The 22150-nt window shown below is 44.0% G+C and overlaps 1 protein-coding gene across 17 annotated transcripts in view; it reads left to right on the forward strand.

The window, feature by feature from the left end:
- The window catches only part of SYT7 (synaptotagmin 7), a 945664-nt gene extending 927548 nt beyond the window's left edge, over nt 1–18116 (forward strand). For all 17 annotated transcript variants that reach the window (XM_068261178.1, XM_068261176.1, XM_068261179.1 and 14 more), the window contains 3 exons: nt 2306–2420; nt 5664–5863; nt 16509–18116. In XM_068261178.1, the coding sequence (XP_068117279.1) occupies nt 2306–2420; nt 5664–5863; nt 16509–16613 (420 nt within the window). In that variant the 3' untranslated portion in view covers nt 16614–18116. The remainder of the gene's footprint in view (nt 1–2305; nt 2421–5663; nt 5864–16508) is intronic.
- The last annotated feature ends 4034 nt before the right edge of the window (nt 18117–22150 follow it).

Below are 22150 nucleotides of genomic sequence, written 5' to 3' on the forward strand. Positions count from 1 at the left end.
TCAGCCAACCACAAACCATGAGTGAAAGAGAAGTTTTTTGTGTTATCATTCATATTCTATGAAAAATTGATAGGAAATCTTAAATTCAGCCAAGGTACTGTATGTAAATGTATGAGCATAACTGTATATAGCTCTGATATCCTCCAGAGTGCTTTTTACAGAGTACATAGTCATGTTACCAACTGTCCTCACAAGCACTTAAAGGGAACCTAAACTGAGAAGGATATGGATTTTTCCTTTTAAAATAATACCAGTTGCCTGACTCTCCTACTGATCCTGTGTCTCTAATACTTTTTACCACAGCCCCTGAACAAGCATGCAGATCAGGTGCTCTGAATGAAGTCAGACTGGGTTAGCTGCATGCTTGTTTCAGGTGTGTGATATGGCCAATACTGCAGCTAAAGAGATCAGCAGGACTGACAAGCAACTGGTATTGTTTAAAAGGAAAGATCCATATCCCTCTGTCTAGGTTCCCTTTAAAATCTACTCATTATAATAGTCATAGTCTAAAGTCTCTCTACCATATTATTACTATTGTTTATTTCTTCAGCACTGCCATTTTCTGCAGCACTTTACAAAGTACATAGTTATAATAAAAGTCAGCCAAATGGGGGGAAATTAGCGTACACAGAGGGGAGTGACACAGGGAGGGGGAGACATCTTTTGAATAGGCTGGGTGCCGATGCATACATTCATCAAGAGGATAATCTGGCTCTGACTGTGGTGCAGCTACATGGGCCCCAGAGGATATGGGGCCCCAGTGCAGCTGCACATCCTGTACAGGCCTATATCTGCCTCTGTGTCTCTGCCTTTAAATGCTGCAGACTTAAAGTGACTCTGAGATGAGGGGGGATAAAAGTTTTTTTTTTGTATACCTTGGGCTTCCTCCAGCCCGCTCCATGCAGATCGCTCCCACACCGACGTCTAAATCCTCTTAGATAGCAGATCCGTTCTGCGCAGGCAGTCGGCCATACTGAGCATGCGCGGCCTGGCCATGTGCGCCCGCCAAGCAGCCCCGCGATCCCAGGGAGCATTCTGCGTCTGCATAGTACTACTGCGCAGGGGCATAACGCTCCCAGCCGTGGCATCGAGACGTGGGAACGCACTTGGCCACACTGCGCCTGCGCTGACTTGCCACAAAGAACAGAGCTACTACCGGAGCATCTAGAAGGATTTAGACGTGGGCATGGGAGCAGAGAGGGCTGGAGGAAGCCCCAGGTATGTATAAAACTGTTAGTCCCCTTTGTCTCAGGTACTACATATACATGCTAGATGGAACATTTGGGGTCATCTTGGTAGAGATCACTTGAAAATCCAGCATGCTCGATGAAAGGAACCCAAGCACATTGTTCCCCTTCTTACCTTGCCTGTGGCAAGGCGTTTCATCATATGCTGATCTGCTCCCCTAACACAACCAACAGGTTATCAGAGTAATGCATCTGTACAGCACTTGTTTCCTGCAGTATGGAGTGTGCGTGTGTGCGTATTTATTCTTCAGCCTATTAGAAATACATTTGGCCAGTGGCCAGTGACTTCCCTGTACTTGAATTATATCAGTTACAATCAGCGGTTATCCTACACACTAGTCTACCTAAGCCTGTTTAAAAACGGGCTCTAGGTAGTGATACCACCGCCACTGCATTTAGTGCGCATGCGTGCACCCGCCCGCCGCGTGCGTGCGCACCCGCCCTCTGCACACACGCCCGCCCAACTCCCTGTCCCGTCCTCCTGTCCGAACAGTTGTCTGTGCTGCTCACATGCGTAGTACAAAAAAACCCAGGGACACACAACCATGAGGAGGATGACACAGGGACAGTTAGGGATTATTATAGAGGATGCTGTAGTTCTGTTTCTACAGACCATAAAACACACATAGGATAGTAGGGGCTGGTGGATGCTGTATTATATCAAACACTTGGATTCCCATGGTCCATTTTCAAGAGTTTAAGCTTTTCTAAACAACTGGTTAGGGATGGCCAAATAATTGTGCTGCTGCATTTGATTGGTCCATTTCCAAGCTCCATAAATTTGCATAAAATGTGCAACAACTCTGAATTATTAGCATCTCGGTGGCCATTTCTACGAATGGCCCTAGACGTTTGAGTTGTACTAGCATAGCTTTTTATTGTTAAACTGATAATGTTCGAAAAGCTTCCAGCTACACTCTCTGGAATAGCAATGTGTTGTTTGCCTGTGAAGGCACAAGGTACAGAACATGACATCCCATCTCATACATCAATAACTATTCATAAATATTGAAAAAGTCAGAACAGCCAGTCAATTTCAACTTGTTTGTACCTTACAGGGGAGCCGTGGTGAATTGCTGCTGTCCCTTTGCTACAATCCCTCAGCGAATTCTATCATTGTCAACATCATCAAGGCACGGAATCTAAAAGCCATGGATATCGGGGGTACCTCAGGTCTGTACAAGCTAGGAACTAACTCCTTTATAATTGTCATTTACTAAACAGCATGTCATTAGCCACTTCATCCTGCGGGCTATTTTACCCTTCCAGCTAATGGTGGCCACTAATGATCCAATTTTACCATATCTATGTAATATAAGGGAACTGCCTAAATTATCCATTCAATATATTCACTCAATTTACCTTTATACTGCATAGATTTGGTAAAAATGGATGAAAAAGATTGGATCATTAGTGGCCACTTTAAAGCCTGGTACACACCATGCAATTTCTCATCAGATAGATGGGTCGATAGATAATTTTCAACAGATCTGATCGGATTTCCGATTGATTTTCTAATCACTTCTATGCAAATCGTTCAGAAAAACGATCGGAAATCTGATCTGACCTGACAGAAATGATCTATTCAACCCATCTATCTGATGGGAAATTGCATGGTGTGTACCAGACTTGTTAGAATCATTTTCAACTGTCAGTATTCATTAGGCCAACTTTCTGACTGCTAATCACACCTAAATGATCTATATCTTGTTTTTGTGCCACAAATTAAGCCTTTATGTGGGTTATATTTTTCTTCAGTAATTACTTTATTTTTATGCATTGTAAAGGGAAAAACATTGAAAAAATGACAAAATACACTATTTCCCCAATTCCATCCCCTATACATTTAAAATAAACAATGGTACTTTAGATAAAACCCACACATTTTTATCTGCCTATTTGTCCTGGTTATCACAACATTTAAATTAAGTCCCTACTACAATGTAGGGCAACAAAATTGTATTTGGAAATAGTCGTATTTTCTATTTTGTGTTTTCTGCTTTCTGACTGTAATATATGAATAATTACAACCCCTAATTTGCAAAAATAACAGTGATATACCCCCATGACATACATTAAAAGAAATATTCTATGTATTTTTTTAAAATGCTGTCAATTTGTTTTTATTTTTTTTACGATTTATTTATTTTGGTAACAGGGAAATGAGTGGGTTAGAAGGGATTAATAACTATAGGGAATAGGGTCTTTTAAATGTATTATTTTAATTTTACTTTTTGGCCACAAGATGGCGCTACACACTATCCTATTTTACCAAGAAGTGTTGGATCATTTTTTACACCACTTTTTACTTTTATTTTTTATAAATGAACATGGCTTCTGATTGGAGCCATGTTTAGTCATACACAGAGACTTTGATTGGCTCAGGGAACACATGTTCCCCAATCACTCAAGTGTAAGTCGCGCACCCGCCGCTGATTGACAGATTGTACCTGTACATCCTGGTTGTGTTACTGTGGCTCAAACTGAACATTTAAATGCGCCCAGTTAAAGCTAACTAGGGTAATTACACGTTTGTTACAAATATAAGCATAAACATAAAATCAAATTGCAACCTTGTCACTACTACTCTGTTTGGAGTAAAAGTGTCCAGAAACTCTCTACTTGCTGAAGGAGCAATAAACTTCACAGAGCAACAGCTCTCGTTACTTACTTTCAACACTTGGACTAGACCAATGACTGGCAGAAAAACTTTTGACACATTATCTGCCATTTTCTGTTTGGCACACCATGGAATGACCTTGTTTTAGGGGCACATGAAAGCAACTAAGCACATTTAAATAATATATACCACTAATGCTCACAGTACATAGACCCTGATGCTTGCCATACACAGATTTGCAGCAGGTCTGGAAAACTATTAATATGTAATTCTATTGATCCTTGTAATAAGAGCACCTTTGATATTATTTTAAATTTCAGCACCACATCTATGCTTGTCTGAAACCTTAGTGTTAGCTTACTTTATCCACCTATTCCTAACGTGCTGTTCTTGTTCTTTTTTTTTACTACTATTTTCCATTTTACCCACATCCTGAAAGCTGTTCACACACCGCAACTTCCAATTGTTGGTTATTCAGATCTGACTTTGTCAGATCTAAACGTATTTTGTGCACTTTAGATGAGAAGAGAAGAAAGGCTTATTAAGAGAGAGCTAGAGAGGGGCCCCCACTATAGGTAGCCAGATCTGACCCCAAATATAGATACCCATAGCTGCTCCCAGTATGAGGTACCCTTCCTGGTATATCGCTATATGTGAACCCCCCCTTCCCTCAGTATAGGTAGCCAGATTGGACCCCCAGTATAGATACTCAGAGGTGCTCCCAGTATGAGGCAGCCAGAAATAGCCCATCCTCCCTGTATGTAGCTATATGTGAACCCGCCCCCCTTCCCCCACTGTAGGTATCCAGATCTGATCCCCAGTATAGATACCCAGAGGTTCCCCCAGTATGAGGTAGCCAGTAAGAGCCCCCCCCCCCCCCTTTGTATGTAGCTATATGTGAACCCCCCCTTCCCCCAGTATAGGTAGCCAGATCTGACCCCCGGTATATATACCCAGAGGTTCCCCCAGTGCGAGGTAGTCAGAAAGAGCCCCCCCCCCTTGTATGTAGCGATATGTGAATCCTGCCCCCCTTCATCCAGTATATGTAGCCAGATCTATAGATACCCAGAGGTTCCCCCATCCTGAGGGAGCCCTAGTATAGCCAGGTCTGATGCCCTGTATAGATATTCTCCCCCAGTATGAGGTAGGCAGAGAGAGCATAACCCCTGTGTATGTAAGTATATATGTGCCCCCCAGTATACAGTAGATGCCCAAAGCCTCCCCCCCCATTATGAGGGTAGCCAGAGAGGGGCCCCCAGTATAGGTAGCCAGATCTGATCTCCTGTATAGGTATTCACAGGTAGTGTGTGAGGTAGCTGTTTATGTAGCTATATGTGACACCCCCCCCCCCCAATGTAGGTAGCTAAAGAAGCCGTAGCATGAGGTAGCTAGACAGGACATCCCCATATAGGTAACCAGATGGGACTCCCCCCCCCCCCCAGTATATGTAGCCAGAAGGGTCCCCAGTCTGAGGTAGCCAGAGGGAGCACCACCATTATATGTAGCCAGATGGGACCCACCAGTATAGATAGCCAGAGAATTCCTAGTATGAGGTAGCCAGAGAGGGCCCCCGATTGTAGGCAGCCAGATGTGACCCCCAGCACAGGTAGCCCGAGGAGCCCCAGTATAAGGTAGCCAGAGAGCACCCCATCCAGTGTGGGTAGCCAGATATAGTAGCCAGCATAGGTAGACACTCCCCTGTACTGTGATATGATGGAGTAAGGAAATAAATGTAATGACTGTATAGCGCAAACACAGGCTACATATTATGATTGCATGTGCCTCTGATTCTGCAGATCCATATGTGAAGGTTTGGCTTATGTACAAGGACAAGAGGGTAGAGAAGAAAAAGACAGTCGTTATGAAGAGGTGTCTAAATCCTGTCTTTAACGAGTCCTTCATCTTTGAAATCCCCACTGAGAAGCTCAGAGAAACCACCATCATCATAACGGTCATGGACAAAGACAGGCTTAGTCGCAATGATGTCATTGGCAAGGTAGGCAACATGGGAGACATAAAACTGAGCAGCAGATCGCCAATAGCACAGTAGTAATGTCATTCATGAATGACTATCAGTTCCTTTCATAAACTTCAAATGTAAGTCTACTTTAGTGAAGAAAAAACATCCCTCCAGGGAAGCATCATTTACCTCATATAGAAAATTATAGCTTGCAACAGACATAAATGGAGAGGTAATGCTATGTTACAAAACATTAACATCAAATTACAAAGTGGCTTTTGCATCAATAATATACATTAAAAAATGTAATAAAAAGAGTTACACATTAAAACCCTAGATCAGAGCCATTTTTTAACAAATTCATTTTCTAGTTAGGATTTTAGGGAAAAAAATTTCATATTTTTTTTGCCAATTAAAAACTTGCAGCGGATCATATGTTCTCAGGCTATCGCTGCCGAGAGACTGATGCCTCCTCACCCCCCCCCCCCCCTCTCCAGTGGCATAGCTATAGGGGAGGCAGAGGTAGCTACCGCACCAGGGCCCCTAGAGCAGAGGGGCCCTTCTTCAACTGCTTTATTAGCTCTTTATTGGTGCTAATAATGATCACCTCTATATGTGCTTTGATATGTTGTCACCATTAGTAGACTATTCTCCTCCCCAGATTACACCTCTCTGACACTGTGGTTTTTCTTGGCAGGTTTTGGTGCTCTGTATCACTTGTTATGTATAAAGAGCTTGAGGGGGCCCAATGTAAAACTTGCACTGGATCCCAGAGTTCCTAAGCTACACTACTGCCCCTCTCCTACCTTGCTGGAGATTAGCTTCCCCTACAGTCATGTGATAGCTGCAGCACCATGATAGACATAACAGGGGGCGGGCTTTGACTGTGTTACCCATTTCAACCATGCCTTTTTAATGACAAGCAGCAAATGGGAGAGGAGAGGAGGCAAGGGGTGTCATCTGTTGGCGTAATGTTAGGAATCTGTGATAAGCTTTTTTTTTTTTTATTTAATGCAAATAAAATGTAACAATTTTACTGCACTTTTTCTAAGTTGCATTTGGTATATACTATAACGTGCCAGCTATAGCTAAAGCCTCATACACTTGTCTATAGCCCAAAGCAATCTCTCGCAATTATTATACTGTAGGTGACAGATTAAATCTGCTCTGGGGCGCCATGCTAAGTAGCATGCTTTGACTTATGGAGAGAGGAGGTGGTAGGATGAGTAGGTGGAGTTCCAGCAAGAAGTACAGTTAGACATTCAAGGATTTCAAACCTAATGTATAGTTAGAAAGGCACAAGCAAACATCTGGCTATGCCGGTACACCTGTATATAGTCATAGCAATCAAGAATGGGTAATGGAAATCTACCATCTGTACATAGCTTTATGCTGGGTTCCCACTTGCAGACGGACTGTGAATGGCCAGCATAGTGTAGTGTCTGCTCCGATGGTCCGTTGGGGTCTGGCTGGAGCCTTGGGATGGATGCGTTTCAACCCTGCATATTGTGAACTCCCTGCAATTGGGGGGGATGCGTTTCAACCCAGCATATTGTGAACTCCCTGCAATTGGGGTGCAAGCGTTTCAACCCTGCATAGCGTCAACTCCCTGCCATTAGAATTGTATGGGGCATGGTCACAACTTTGTGTTGTAACTGAGCATGTTGTCCTAACACCCTTTCTACAGTGCATTTCTGGCGAGACTATGCACTGTCTGCTATCCCTGCGACCGTGTTTCCATTAGCGCATGAAAGCGTGCTATATGGAAATGAGCGCTAAGGCAACTAGCAGCAGGAACCTACAGTAAGTGCTCTGGCCCAGACGGATCTCGATTTGAAAGTTTCAACACGTTGCAGGTGTGCTTTAAAGTACATTTTAGCCATAGACCCGGTAACAGGAAAAAAGGAGGAGCCCCTATGGAAAAAAGCGGTGCCACCATAGGCGCCTTTTATAAAAGCCGTGATTTGCCGAAATTTTCCATCTGTGCTGTAAATCGCGGCTTTTATAATGGCAATTAAAAGCGGTTAAGAAGGTAAATTTCAGCATCTGGGGGTGCCTGATTAGCAGCAAACAACTTACATTTCAGTGCCCAGAGAAGCCTTATAGAATCACAAGTTACATACGGGGTAGTGACAAGTCCCCCAAATAGGTGCGATCAGGCCACTTGTTGTTGCTGCTCGGCTGCTCCCTGAAACAATTCACTGTAAGACGTTACTCCGCCACGCCGGAGTAGAGAGCCTGGTCCCCGGCTAGGCTAAGAGGGACGGATGCTTATCAGGGCTGTGTACGCTGTGCCGGCCATATGAGAATAAGGTGAGACCCCTCCTATTGGAGCTTTCTTTTGAAGTACTAGGAGTCTCAGAGCGCCCCTTTCTTCCTTGATTGTCTTATAGAATCACGGGCGTTGTTGGCTTGCCGCCCCCGCTATGCAATGCCCCAATTTGTATATCCACAAGTCCCCAGTGCCTGAGATTTTGTCGGGCACCTAAATCAAAATTTTGGTTGTTTGCAGAAATTGAGGCTATATGGCAGCGCCCAAATTGGCTTTCTTGCCCAGTTAGGGTTATGAGCCAAAGGGGGTGTTTAGGGTTATGCACCACGAGGGGGGGATCCTTAGGGTTGGGCACCACAATAGTTGGTCTTAGGGTTAGGCACCACCTGGAGCAGTCTTGGGGTTAGACATTGGTAGAGGGAGGGTTGAGAGTAAGGCTTGGTTTAGCCATAGTTAAATATCAGTAAACATTACTGATATTTTACATTACTGATATTGGAATCCCGCAGTAGAATATCACTAATTAAAGCCAAATTTTACCAATACTAACGGCAATCCCCTGCTCCATTTTTTTTATGTATGCCATACACCCTGAACAATCATATAGAGATCAGGTGTTTTTGACATTATTGGCAGATCTGACAAGATTATCTGCATGCTTGTTTCTGGTTTAATTCTGACACTTCTGCAGCCAAATAGTTTAGCAAGGCTGCCAGTCAACTGGCATTGATTAAATACATATGGCAGCCTCCATATTCTTCTCACTTCAGTTGTCCTTTAAAGTATGCCTTATGTAATGATTTGCTTTAAAGCGGATGAGGAGGAAGGGGATAAATCTGGATACATACCTTAGCAGTGGGAAGCCTCTGAATGGACTAAAGGCTTCACGGATTCTCTTCTAGCCCTCCATTGCTGCCCCAAACCATGATCTTATTGTGGCCATTCTCCATATACAAGCTTATCTGTACTGGGCATGGGTGAGGAAGCGCCTTGCAAGCCCAGTAGAATGAAGCGCTAGTGCACGAATATGTTTAGAGGGACCCAGTGTTGGAAGTGTGACACATCTGGACTATCCAGTACTGAGGTAAGTATCTATTTTGTCAGCTTTTGCTTCAGGTACACTTTAACTACTTGCTATTTTCTTCCCAGTTGCCATGTTCCATCCATTCAGAGAACTGCATTGTAAAGTGTGTGAAGTTTAGAGGGGGTCGCAGCCAGCACGCAGTACACAGATGTATAAAACAAAGTCCGTTTATTGTGCAGTAGAAGAAAACAGCTTCAGTGCAGCAGTAATAATTGGAAAATAACAGTTCAGCTTACTTCAGCTTGGTAATATACAGTCCAGCAGGATCAAACAAAGTTCAGTTTTCATCAGGCCAACACCATACAAACAACAGACAGGGTATGGTTTGGCTTCCATCACATACTCCAATATTCCTTGTCAGGAGCTTCCATAGCATACATGCTACTCCTTCAACACCTCTCCCCAGACTGCCTCTGAGGCTGCTTCTTAAGCATAAATTTGCATCTCATCAATACCATAATTAGTGAGACTCTCAGCCTCACTGACAACCAGGTGTGTACCTAGGTGGGATGGGAAGGCCCGCCCTTCCTTCCCTCCCATCCCAGGAGTCCGGCCCTGAGAAGAAAAAAAACCAAGCAGCAACTGCTTGCTGCTAAAATCCGGACTCCCTTCCTAGGACCACACAGGGTTTTAAAGTGACCATAGTCCAAATACCGGGGAAATATACCTCCCATCTATTACCCAGCCCCGATGGCCCCTACATATCCCCCCCCTCTGCCTCAACCCCGAGGCGGTGGAGGCACATAGACCCACTAAACAGTGGACTCGGGAAAGGGCATCAGCGTTCTGGTGCACTTTACCCGGCCTATGTTCCACCACATAGTTGAACTCCTGGAGAGAGAGAAACCACCGGGACACTCTTGCATTCGTTCCTTTGTTTCTTTTCATCCATGCTAGCGGGGCATGTTTAGAGATCAACCTAAATTTTCTACCCAACAAATAGTAGCGCAGGGAGTCCAGGGCCCATTTTATGGCCAAGCATTCCCTCTCCACTACCGCATAGTTTCTCTCAGCGGCCGTCAGCTTCCGACTGAGAAAAACTATGGGATGTTCTTCTCCATTAATCACCTGTGACAGGACCGCCCCCAACCCAACATCTGAGGCATCTGTCTGCACTACGAACTCTCGAGTGAAATCGGGGGCTACCAGGATAGGGTGACTACATAATGCCGATTTCAGCTCCACAAACGTTTTTTCTGTCTCTGCCGTCCACTGTATCATCACTGACTTCCGGCCCTTGGTCAAGTCAGTTAGGGGAGCTGCTAGGGTAGAAAAATTGGGAATGAACCGTCTATAGTATCCCACTATCCCTAAGAAAGCTCGAACCTGTTTCTTACTGATGGGGCGGGGCCATTCCTGGATTGCCTCAATTTTGTTAATTTGGGGTTTTACCAACCCCCTTCCGACAATGTACTCCAAGTACTTTGCTTCCTCCATACCTAGGGCACATTTCTCGGGGTTCACTGTAAAACCCGCCTTCTTTAACGCATCCAGGACTGCTTGCACCTTGGGAAGGTGGGACTCCCAGTCTGAACTGAAAATTACGATGTCGTCTAAATAGACCGACGCGTATCTTTGGTGTGGACGCAACATTCTGTCCATAACTCTCAGAAATGTGGCCGGGGCGGTCTGTAACCCAAACGGCATTCTTTTATACTGAAAATGGCCCTCAGGTGTAGAAAATGCCGTTTTCTCTCTGGCGTCTTTGGCCAAGGGTATTTGCCAATATCCTTTGGTCAGATCTAATGTGGTTATGTAGCGGGCTGGGCCTAACCTTTCTATCAATTCGTCCACACGGGGCATGGGATAACCGTCAAATTTGGAAATTTCGTTTAATTTCCGGAAATCGTTACAGAATCGCAGAGTTCCGTTTGGCTTGGGTACCAACACAATCGGGCTTGACCATTCACTCTGCGATTCTTCAATAACGTCCAATTCTAACATGCGCTTCACTTCCTCTGACACCGCCTTTCTGCGGGCCTCCGGGATGCGATAGGGCCTGACGAACACTTTAGCCCTGGGCTCGGTAACAATGTTGTGCTCCACCATACCCGTAAGTCCAGGCAAATCCGAAAATATCCCCTTGTTTCTCTGAAGAAACTCTTTTACTTGTTGGACCTGGGATTTGGAAAGAGTGGGGGCTATTTTCACATCCTCAATGCTGATTTTGGGTACAACACTCACACCTACCCTAACCGGCGTGGTCTCTCTCTCTTTCCAGGGTTTTAACAGATTGACGTGATACAGTTGATAGGGTTTCCGTCTCCCTGGCTGATGTACCTTATAATTCACTTCCCCCACTTTTTCAACGATCTCGAAGGGACCGTGCCACCTGGCCAAGAATTTACTCTCCACGGTTGGGATCAATACTGCCACTCTATCCCCCACCTGGAACTGCCTGATCTTTGCGGAGCGGTTGTATACCCGACTCTGCGCTTCTTGGGCTGCCAGTAAGTGTTCCTTGACCAGGGGCATCACCTTGGCAATGCGTTCTTGCAACTGGGAAACGTGTTCCACCACACTTTTGTGGGGACTGGACTCACTTTCCCAGGTTTCTTTGACCAAGTCAAGCAACCCTCGAGGTCTGCGCCCATAGACCAGTTCAAATGGTGAAAAACCTGTGGAGGCTTGAGGTACCTCCCGAACAGCAAACATCACTGCCGGCAATAAACAATCCCAATCTTTTCCGTCCCTTTGAACAACTCTTTTTAACATCATTTTTAATGTTTTATTAAACCGTTCCACCAGCCCATCCGTCTGAGGGTGGTAAACAGAGGTTCTCATCTGCTTAATCTGGAACAGTTTACACACATCACCCATCACTTTAGACATAAACGGGGTTCCTTGGTCCGTAAGAATTTCCTTAGGAAAACCCGTCCGAGTGAACATATTAAACAATTCTCGGGCGATAGCTTTGGACGTGGGTTTTCTTAACGGAAAGGCTTCCGGGAAGCGAGTGGCATAGTCGAGTATGACAAGGATATATTGGTGCCCAGTGGCAGACTTTACCAGTGGCCCCACTATATCCATGGCAATGCGCTCGAATGGCACCTCGATGATTGGCAAGGGCACCAAAGGGCTTCGAAAATGGGACACTGGCGCGGTTAACTGACAGGTGGGGCAAGAAGCGCAGTAATTCTTTACTTCGGCCTTTAACCCAGGCCAGTAAAACCTGTCAGTTATCCGCGCCTCCGTTTTCTCGGCACCCAGGTGACCTCCCAATGCTTCATTGTGAGCCAAGTCTAGTACCATCCTCCGAAACTCCTGAGGCACTAGCAGCTGCTCAACAACCTCTTCTCTGACCTTGGCAACCCGATATAACATATCCCCATGAACTGAAAAATGAGGGAATCTCTCCTCTGGGCCAGCTTCTGCACCGCCTCAAGCAGGATTTTGGCTTGCCCCTCTGAGGCCTCTCGCAGGGCTTCCGTGGCTTGCTGTTGAGACACCATACACGCCTGCTGAGCCACCATACTCTGCTGTAGCTGCACAGTTGCTAAGGCCATTTGTTTCAGCAATTCCTCCATCATGCATACAAGGAGACTGGCCCTTTAAATGTCACTTTTTAAACGGAACTTTTTCTTTTCCTGCAGTGCTGCACTGCCCGCATCCGAGCACCAGTTGTGAAGTTTAGAGGGGGTCGCAGCCAGCACGCAGTACACAGATGTATAAAACAAAGTCCGTTTATTGTGCAGTAGAAGAAAACAGCTTCAGTGCAGCAATAATAATTGGAAAATAACAGTTCAGCTTACTTCAGCTTGGTAATATACAGTCCAGCAGGATCAAACAAAGTTCAGTTTTCATCAGGCCAACACCATACAAACAACAGACAGGGTATGGTTTGGCTTCCATCACATACTCCAATATTCCTTGTCAGGAGCTTCCATAGCATACATGCTACTCCTTCAACACCTCTCCCCAGACTGCCTCTGAGGCTGCTTCTTAAAGGGATACTGTAGGGGGGTCGGGGGAAAATGAGTTGAAGTTACCCGGGGCTTCTAATGGCCCCCCAAAGACATCCTGTGCCCGCGCAGCCACTCACCGATGCTGCGGCCCCGCCTCCAGATCACTTCTGGAATTTCTGACTTTAAAGTCAAAAAACCACTGCGCCTGCATTGCCGTGTCCTCGCTCCCGCTGATGGCACCAGGAGCATACTGCGCAGACCAAAGACCATACTGGACTTGTGCAATACACTCCTAGTGACATCAGCGGGAGCGAGGATGCAGCTGCGCAGGCGCAGTGGTTTTCTGACTTTAAAGTCAGAAATTCCAGAAGTGAACTGGAGGCGGGGCCGGAGCATCGGTGAGTGGCTGCGTGGGTACAGGATGTCTGCGGGGGGCCATTAGAAGCCCTGGGTAAGTTCAACTCATTTTCCCCCGACCCCCCTACAGTATCCCTTTAAGCATAAATTTGCATCTCATCAATACCATAATTAGTGAGACTCTCAGCCTCACTGACAACCAGGTGTGTACCTAGGTGGGATGGGAAGGCCCGCCCTTCCTTCCCTCCCATCCCAGGAGTCCGGCCCTGAGAAGAAAAAAAAACCAAGCAGCAACTGCTTGCTGCTAAAATCCGGACTCCCTTCCTAGGACCACACAGGGTTTTAAAGTGACCATAGTCCAAATACCGGGGAAATATACCTCCCATCTATTACCCAGCCCCGATGGCCCCTACAAGTGATTGAGGTAGACGTAGCGAGCCAGGAAAGAGATTTGTATACCACAGTGACAGATGAGCAGAGCAACAGCAGCATTTTGCATGGATTGGAGAGAAGACAGATGTGTTAATTGGATGCTAAATAGGAGGGAGCGGCAGGTGGAATAGAGTCAGATCTGTCTGAAAAATAAACGTGGTAAAGCATCCTCTGCTACTGGATGGAAGGAAATGGAGATAGTGCCTAGGCAACCAATTTCCCTGCTGTTGTGAGCTAGGAAGTACATAATGATACATGCATATAATACAAGAACATACAACTCCACCTGAAAGGTAAGGAACTTAAAATAACCTCTGAAGAGATGATCACAAAGCATTCTTCAACAGAGGTATAAGAAGGCAGAAGAATTCAGAAATGTGCCTTTTCCCTGTACTACACCAATGCCTATACGTTGATCACTAGACACTTTCATACCTGTAACGCTCTATGTAAGGAGGAGTCTGTGTGTATAAGGCATCAGTAAGACAAGACAAAGAACATTTATATTGCCCTTTTCTCCTGGTGGACTCAAGACGCTTGAGCAGCAGCCACTAGTGCGCATTTAGTAGGCAGTAGCAGTTTAGGGAGTATTGCCCAAAGAGCTTCTTACTGAAAAGGTGCCGGCTCACTGAACAAGAAGAGCCGAGATTCAATCCCAGGTCACCTGTGTTAGAGGCAGAGCCTTTAAACAGTACACTATCCAGCCACTATGCATAGATGGCCTGGGATCTAGGTTTATACGATACATTGGCCCTTATTCAATTCACTTTTTCAAGTTTATTCCTAGGAGATATTTTTTTATCTCCAGTTTAAAGTTAGAAAAAGTACTAAAAAGTGAGAAATTACTGTCAAAATAATGTTGAGTATTTTCCTGCTTGCTGGTGGCTTAAAGAGACACTGAAGCAAAAAAAAAAAAAATATGATATAGTGAATTGGTTGTGTACTATGAATAATTACTAGAAGATTGGCAGCAAAGAAAATATTCTCATACTTTTATTTTCAGGTATATAGTGTTTTTTCTAACATTGCATCATTCTATAATATGTGCAGATTACACAACACTCAGCATTCAAAATGAGTCTTGCAGAGCAGTCTGTGAACTAATGACCACTCCTCTAGCAGAGGAAAAGTAAACAGTTTACTTACAGTTGAGATAATAAAAGTCAGATAACAGCCCTCTCCAGGACTAACTTAGTCGGAGAGCTTAATGGCTTGTTTGCATAGAGATAACAACTGGAGTTTCTCAACTCTTCCTGTACTGGAAACAATTAGACTGATGTATCTGATCTTAATGTTTTATTTCTTAGCTGTACTACACATACAAATCATAATATCATAATTTTTTTTTCCGCTTCAGTGTCTCTTTAAAAGCATTGTATTAATAAGGTGTGAAAACTTAGGAGAAAAAAGTGAATTGAATAAGAGCCTTTGTTTGGTAATTTGTGGTTCAGGTTATTTGGACAACGTGATCAGCTGGCAACTGATAGATGTCTGTGTTAATTTTTCGGTAATTGGGTGCCCAGCCGGTCATTTAGGCACCCAATAGAGCTAGTAGCCAATTGGCTACAATATCGTATTTAAAGTACACGATCGGCTACAACTATACTGTAGATCGTATGGGCACCTGGGGTTCAGGTTAGGCACCTACAGGGTGAGTTAGGCTTAGGCATTAGGTGGGGGTTAAGGTTAGGCACTTTTTTTTTGACAATTTTTTTTACTGTTTAGCGTCACCACCCAATTGATGTGGCTGTGGCATAATAAATACTTCCTATAGGAGTAATTAGGAAAACACTGATATAGAATTTGCTTTTCTTGTCAGTTCCCTGGCTGACCTCACACTGTTTTTCACCCCAACTCAGTAAACATTTCTCCTAGTTTTTGCACAATAGTTTTCACACCTTATCAATAAAATACCTTTGTCAGCCTTCAGCAAGCAAGAAAACATGGCCAAAACAGGCTGTTCCCATTTTACTTAAGCTTCTTATTACTATTATTACTTTCTAATGTTGTAATTCTTTTTTACATACCAGGCCTTGAAAACATATTTTGTAGCTACAAGGAGAACATCTCTCCTGTGAGGATCACCTCTAGCACTTAGCCTGTTAGCCCACTTGCAGTAAAAAAAAACTCTTTCGTTTTGGATCGTGTGGTATAAAGCTTTGAACGTTTTTAAGCCTTCGACCCAAAAGAGGTTCTACATTTTTTACAAACGGATACACATTCAAATCCTTTTTTTCCTAGAGTTATGTATCCTATGACAAAGCAATGAGGAATGCAGAGGTTGTGAGTACATTTGGGCCCCTGGACCAGAGGGGACCCTTCTTGAACTGTTGCATTATTTCTTCATTGGTGCTTTGCTAGTAATGATCACTTTAATGTATGCTTTGAATAGTGGTAATTGTTAACAATTTGTCCCCCTACTGCCCTTCCCCCACACACTGGAAAACAGGATTTGCCGCTTGGCATCATGTGAATATAATATCTCTCTTCTGTGTTCATTAATATAATATTCATAGGGTGCCCAATGTATAATTTGCGCTGGGCCCCAAGGCACTGTTACTAGGCCACTGTTGGCCTTATAACACCTATGTATATTCACTTATAAAGGAGCTCTTTTTCTGTCCTCTGCAGATCTACCTGTCTTGGAAGAGTGGTCCCGGAGAGGTGAAACACTGGAAAGATATGATTTCCCATCCAAGAACAGCGGTAGCACAATGGCACCAACTCAAGGCCTGAGCTGATGGCTTTTCTGCACTCTGTGATCTCCTGCAGTCTTCGGTTACCTCCAACCAAACCAACGCATTGGCCTCGCTCTTACTGTCTGCACAAACACAGCCTGCAGGTTTCTATAGGGAAAAGCCAGCTTGGAACTCTGGGTAACAGGATTGCCTTGGGGCTTGCCTCTGCCATCTGCAGCTCCTCAACAAGAACTGTGCTTCAAAACTCTTGTTATATTTGTTATACCAGACACAGCTGCAGTTTCCTTCTGGCCTCAAGAAGAGCGGCACCTCCCAAAACAGTGTTACAGAGACGCTGAGAAGGGCAGGGCGGGACTGTCCCGCAGGGAACCTCTCTCTCTTGGCTGCTAAGCCTGTAAACTCTCCATGGCTTCTACAAATACCTGCCGGCCACAGCAACACTGTAGTGTGCCTACAGTGGTTTTCAATATTACAGCTCACTTTTTGTAGTGGTGCGAAGGTGCAATTAACCCTATACATTTTTTTTAGGGTCTTTTATTTTCTTTATAGAAAGCTGAGATAAAGAGCAATACCTGTGTTATTGCTTCTTAGAAACCTCCCTATGTGCCACTTAATGTGCCCTGGAGGTAGATTTAGGGTGGATTTGGCTCCACAGACTCTTTGATGTACATGTATGGTTGTCAGTGTCCAATGTGCGTAAAGCAATGTGTGATTGTGTGTGAGTGTGCGGGTGTTCTTTTTCTCACAGCTGACGTCCCCTCCCGACCCTTTTTTTCTGCAGGCTGGGATGATGCGCTGATGCACCTGCGTATCTTCGTACCGTGATTCTTTGTAGCTTACTTTGTTTGTTGCCTCTTTTTTTTTTTTATTTTACATCCTGTTTTTCATTGAATAGGTTATTTTTCAGAGTTTCGTTAAAAAATGAAAAGCATTTAAAAAAAATGTCAGTCAGACAATGTTGTGTTAAACAAAGAGACTCTGAACTGAAGTATAACTGTTGTCTAGATTTTATTAGAGTGTTGGTATTGGGTAGCCAACATTTTGCCGCCAGGGTGGCTCATCTTATGTTGGTTCCAGCCCTCATTGGCAGCAAGAAGTATATTGTCAGAGCCAAAGAGGATGCTGCCCCCTGTCTGTGGCACTCAGCATTTCCAGCTTCCTGGAAGGAAGGATGAGGCTCTGGTGAAGTCCCCTTCTCTCCTGGTGATCGTGTGGTGTAATCTGTATCTATCAGGGCCCCTTGCATTTTGAGTATCACACCAGCCATTTTGTCTTCCAGGATGAGGCCTTGAGTACTCCAAGGCTCTTGTGTTATCTAGGGTAGTCTCCCATGTATAGAGTCAAAAACTAGTAACTGAGTTGTAAGTAAAGACTGAACATGGCATTTGTATGGCGACAAGGGGGAATACCTAATGTACTTATTAAAAGTGAATCCTTCTCACCAATTTTTCTGTTTGAGTTAAGGGGAAATACCAAGATGAAATAAATGCTGTAAAATCTGAACACACCATTAAACCGATATGGATAGTTTGTGAACACATTTGCCTTTCTCCTCAAATCTGTGTGTCTGGATTGTCACCATCCCTTCCACCTGATACCCTAATACCCCTTTAAACTTTCTGAGACTTATTCAAGTATATCACGATATTTGTGCCCCACTCCAAGGCACAAATTGTTTCCTAGTACTGTGTAAGTGCTCAGAGGCAGAGTTAGTATTTTTCTGTAGAAAGTCCTTGAAAAGCTGATATCAAATCATGTTTGAAGTACTTGGTGCTCAGATACAGGACCACTTCCTCCAACATTGTCATAGGTTATAATCTTCTCAAAGAGTTCCGTCTGTGCCAGTCCTCTTGCAGTGTGAACAGTAGGTTGGTGTAATCTAAGCAACAGCCCCAAAGTCTGCTAAGCTGCTTCAGGTCAGCTACACATGGACAGACTGCACAGCAGAGTTCACCTAGCATGGCTGCTTAAGCTGGCCACTAACGGTCCAATTTCTAGCGAAAAATCGTTCGAGCGATCAGAAATTCTGATCGGACGAAAAATCGTTCACTACACCATCAACTAACCAATCCTTGCTTCCTATCTATCACGACCACCAAGAAAATCCAAATTTTCGTTCGACGAAAATTCATTCGGGCGACATTTTTTTCACTCGTTCATAATCGATTGTGTCCACCAATGGAGATTATTTACAACCAATCCGATCAGAATTTCTGATCGCTCGAACGATTTTTCGCTAGAAATTGGACTGTTGGTGGCCAGCTTTAGAGATGGAAGTCTCCTTACTGTACACTGAGTGAGAGGTGATGGATCTCCTCCTGTGATCCCTCGAGTATTACTGGCAAAAAGCACACAGAGAACTTAGGTCAAGGTATCATCCCCCCAGAAAGAACTCTTCAGTCTAAAACGATATAATGTAAAATTGCTGTATGTTTACTTCTCTGTTCAGGAAGGTGTGAATGACAACAGCAGCGGCAGAAAGACAACACCTTCTATCTTTAAATGTTTTGTGCTTTTTTAAAAATGCCTTTAAATCCCCTGTGGTGTGAGTCTGAAAAGTGCAAGATATAACAAATCTCGTGGAAGTATAAGTCACAATTAACACTTAGCTGATAAACATGTAATCGCTTTATTAATAGACGAGCATCAAAGTTAACAGCACCAAAGACTACATTTAAATGATATAACTATTATTTAATCTTCTCAGTAATAAAAACAGGGAAAAAAGGAAAGTAGGGACTGTGCTTTAAAAGCAACCCCAAGAACCAGGCTCAATAAATAACAATTATGCAGAGTATGATATACTATAGTGTAACATGGTACAAGCTCCCTCTGTAGGCCAGAAAAAAAGGGGGAGTTACAGTAGGTATATAGCAGCAGTGATATTAATAATATATGTATGTATAAATCAATGAATATTAAAGACCACAATTCACCAAAAATCCATAATCTGAAATCAACAAGCAATCACAGTTGAACCAAAACAATTCACATGATAATAGAGGTCACAATATAAAAAAAAATATACAGAAATAAGGTTCAGCGTGTGTAATGGGGTAGACAAGAAATGTGTATTAAGTTAGAAGCTGAATCAAGTCCTGATGAGTAATGTTCACAAAGTGCAGACACTTACCAAGAGGAATGAACACAAGAGGGGAGCCTGGACTCCGACCTCCTAAGGCAGGAGTCAGGAACCTTTTTGGCTGAGAGAGCCATAAATGCCACATATTTTAAAATGTAATTCTGTGAGAGCCATACAATATGCTTCAAACTGGCACAGTGTGCTTGCGCAGCAGAGGGCTCACGTCCCTGTTGCCATGGTGATGTGTATACAGTTGATCCTCCGGGAAGCGAAAGTGTCAGATGCTTCTCTTGGGTTTCAGCAACATCAGCAATTTCCCCAGACCAGACTTGAACCAGACAGGAGAAATACAGCTTGTACAATTAGCTAGCTGACTTGGGGGTTGATTCACTTTGTAGGACAAGATCCCCACACTTTGGCCCAGTAGGCTGCCTGTCAGGTGACAGGCAGCCTATTGGGCCAATCAAAGTGCGGGGATCTCGTCCTACAAAGTCACTGGACCTGACAGGGTCCGGAGTGGGACAATTGGAGCAGCCGTTAGTTTTGGGTGGAGCGCGAGTAGTAGTGCATGCTACAGCAGTAGCGTGCCTACTTTGAAAATTTTACTTGCGCTGCCACACTAAGCTGCGCTGCTTGAGCAGTGTAGCTTAGTGAATCAACCCCTACTGATTTGTCTGTGATGCAGATGCAGCCATCAAAAGAGCCACATCTGGCTCCCGGGCCATAGGTTCCCTACCGCTGTCCTAAGGCATTTTGCAGGAGAAATGCCGCGTCACAAAAAATACTGCACTAAAACACTTGTAAACCTGCACTACTGCCAATGGGGACACCCGTGTATTCAGTCTGAACACACATTTAAGCTACTTAAAGACCATTTCTGCATTTGGAGATCATTTACACATACAGTATGGTGCTCTATATGTGACATATGGTGCTCTGTAGTGACATATAGTAAAATGCAGTAAATTATTCTGGAGAGCCACTTTTAGGGTACTTTCCCTGGTCTCAGCATCAGAAATACTAACTATGTCTATATATTGGTGTATACAGTATTGGTAGGTAGCCCTGCCCTCCCCCTGGGGCTTATCCTAGGCACTTTATTATGCAGAATTCTTCTCGCAGTGCACTCTGGGAGACCAGGGTGTTACTTCTAATCACTTCAGAACACACAACAAGCAAACATTCCTCAGTGATGCACTTTGTCAGCAGTAAATATGTTGCTACCGGTGAAACATTTCAGAATGTAAATCAGGGTGAGGAAAGATTTTACAATTTGCAAACACAGACTAAATCATTTTCTAAAGTGATATTGTAAAAATGAAGCAATTATATTCGTTATGTTATATTCAGCAAAGTTCCTCTGTAAGCTCTTCATACAGGATTGCTTTATTTTATGAGAAATGAGTTAAAACAATAATATAAAAATATTTGTGTTGGCAGTTTACAATGAATAATTGAATCATTCACATTAAAGATGGATTCCTGCCATGAAATGCTTACTTTAAAAGCCCCTCACGGGCTATTCCACAGATTAAATAAATTAGCATACAGATCAGAAAAGAGCACAGTCTACAAAACCAGCCACTCGTAATAAAAGCCAGAGAATCTTTCACTCGCCAGACATGACGGCCAGATCAATGGCAGATGTAATCATAAAGAGCAACCATAAAGCCTGTGCTCTCTGATAATAATGGGATTGTGGAGTGGGAACATGAAAGGGATATGACAGCACACAGCAGCGATCAGCACTACGGGGAAGGATAAACGGCTGCCATTCAGGAGGATCGCTGGATTACACCCACAGCAGCTTCCGGCTACTCATCAGCCAATGGCGGGACACATAAATACAGGTAGGCTTTTCATGACTCCGGATTCTTCTCAACTTCTTTTTACACATGTGATGTATTAATAAAAGTGCTAAAACAAAAATGTGATCTGTATATCTTTCACAGACCATTTAGTAATGTATTGTTGTTATAAATTATCTTTTTGTTTTTGTTTGTTAACTGTTTTTTTGTTTTGTTTTTTTGAACTCGATGGACGTATGTCTTTTTTCAACCAAAATAACTATGTTCTAGAATCCTCATCTTTCTAATCAGGGAAGCCTAGTGGTATAGTGGGCAGTGCCCTCACCTCATACTTTAGAGTCCTGTGTACATTCAGGGGTGCTGCTAAGGTTCTTGTGGCCCCAAGCGGCACATAATCTGCGGTCTTCCCCCATCATAGGCCCCTTCTCCCGTAAAAATATGTAGCCAAAGAACCCCCCTCAAAAAAGAAAGTTAACCATCCAGCATAGGTAGGTAGCCAAAGGCGCACCCCCAGTATAGGTAGCCAAGGTGTCCCCCGTATAGATAGCCACCTCCAGTATAGGTAGCCAAAGGTGCTCCCCCCCCTTTATAGGGCATTGGTGTCAATGGGGGTATATAGCATCCTGCTGCCTCCCTATCCCCAACACTCACAGACCTGCAGATCGCCAGTAAGCCAAAGAGAGG

The sequence above is a fragment of the Hyperolius riggenbachi genome, chromosome 11, assembly GCF_040937935.1.
Source record: "Hyperolius riggenbachi isolate aHypRig1 chromosome 11, aHypRig1.pri, whole genome shotgun sequence".
NCBI classification, from domain to species: domain Eukaryota; kingdom Metazoa; phylum Chordata; class Amphibia; order Anura; family Hyperoliidae; genus Hyperolius; species Hyperolius riggenbachi.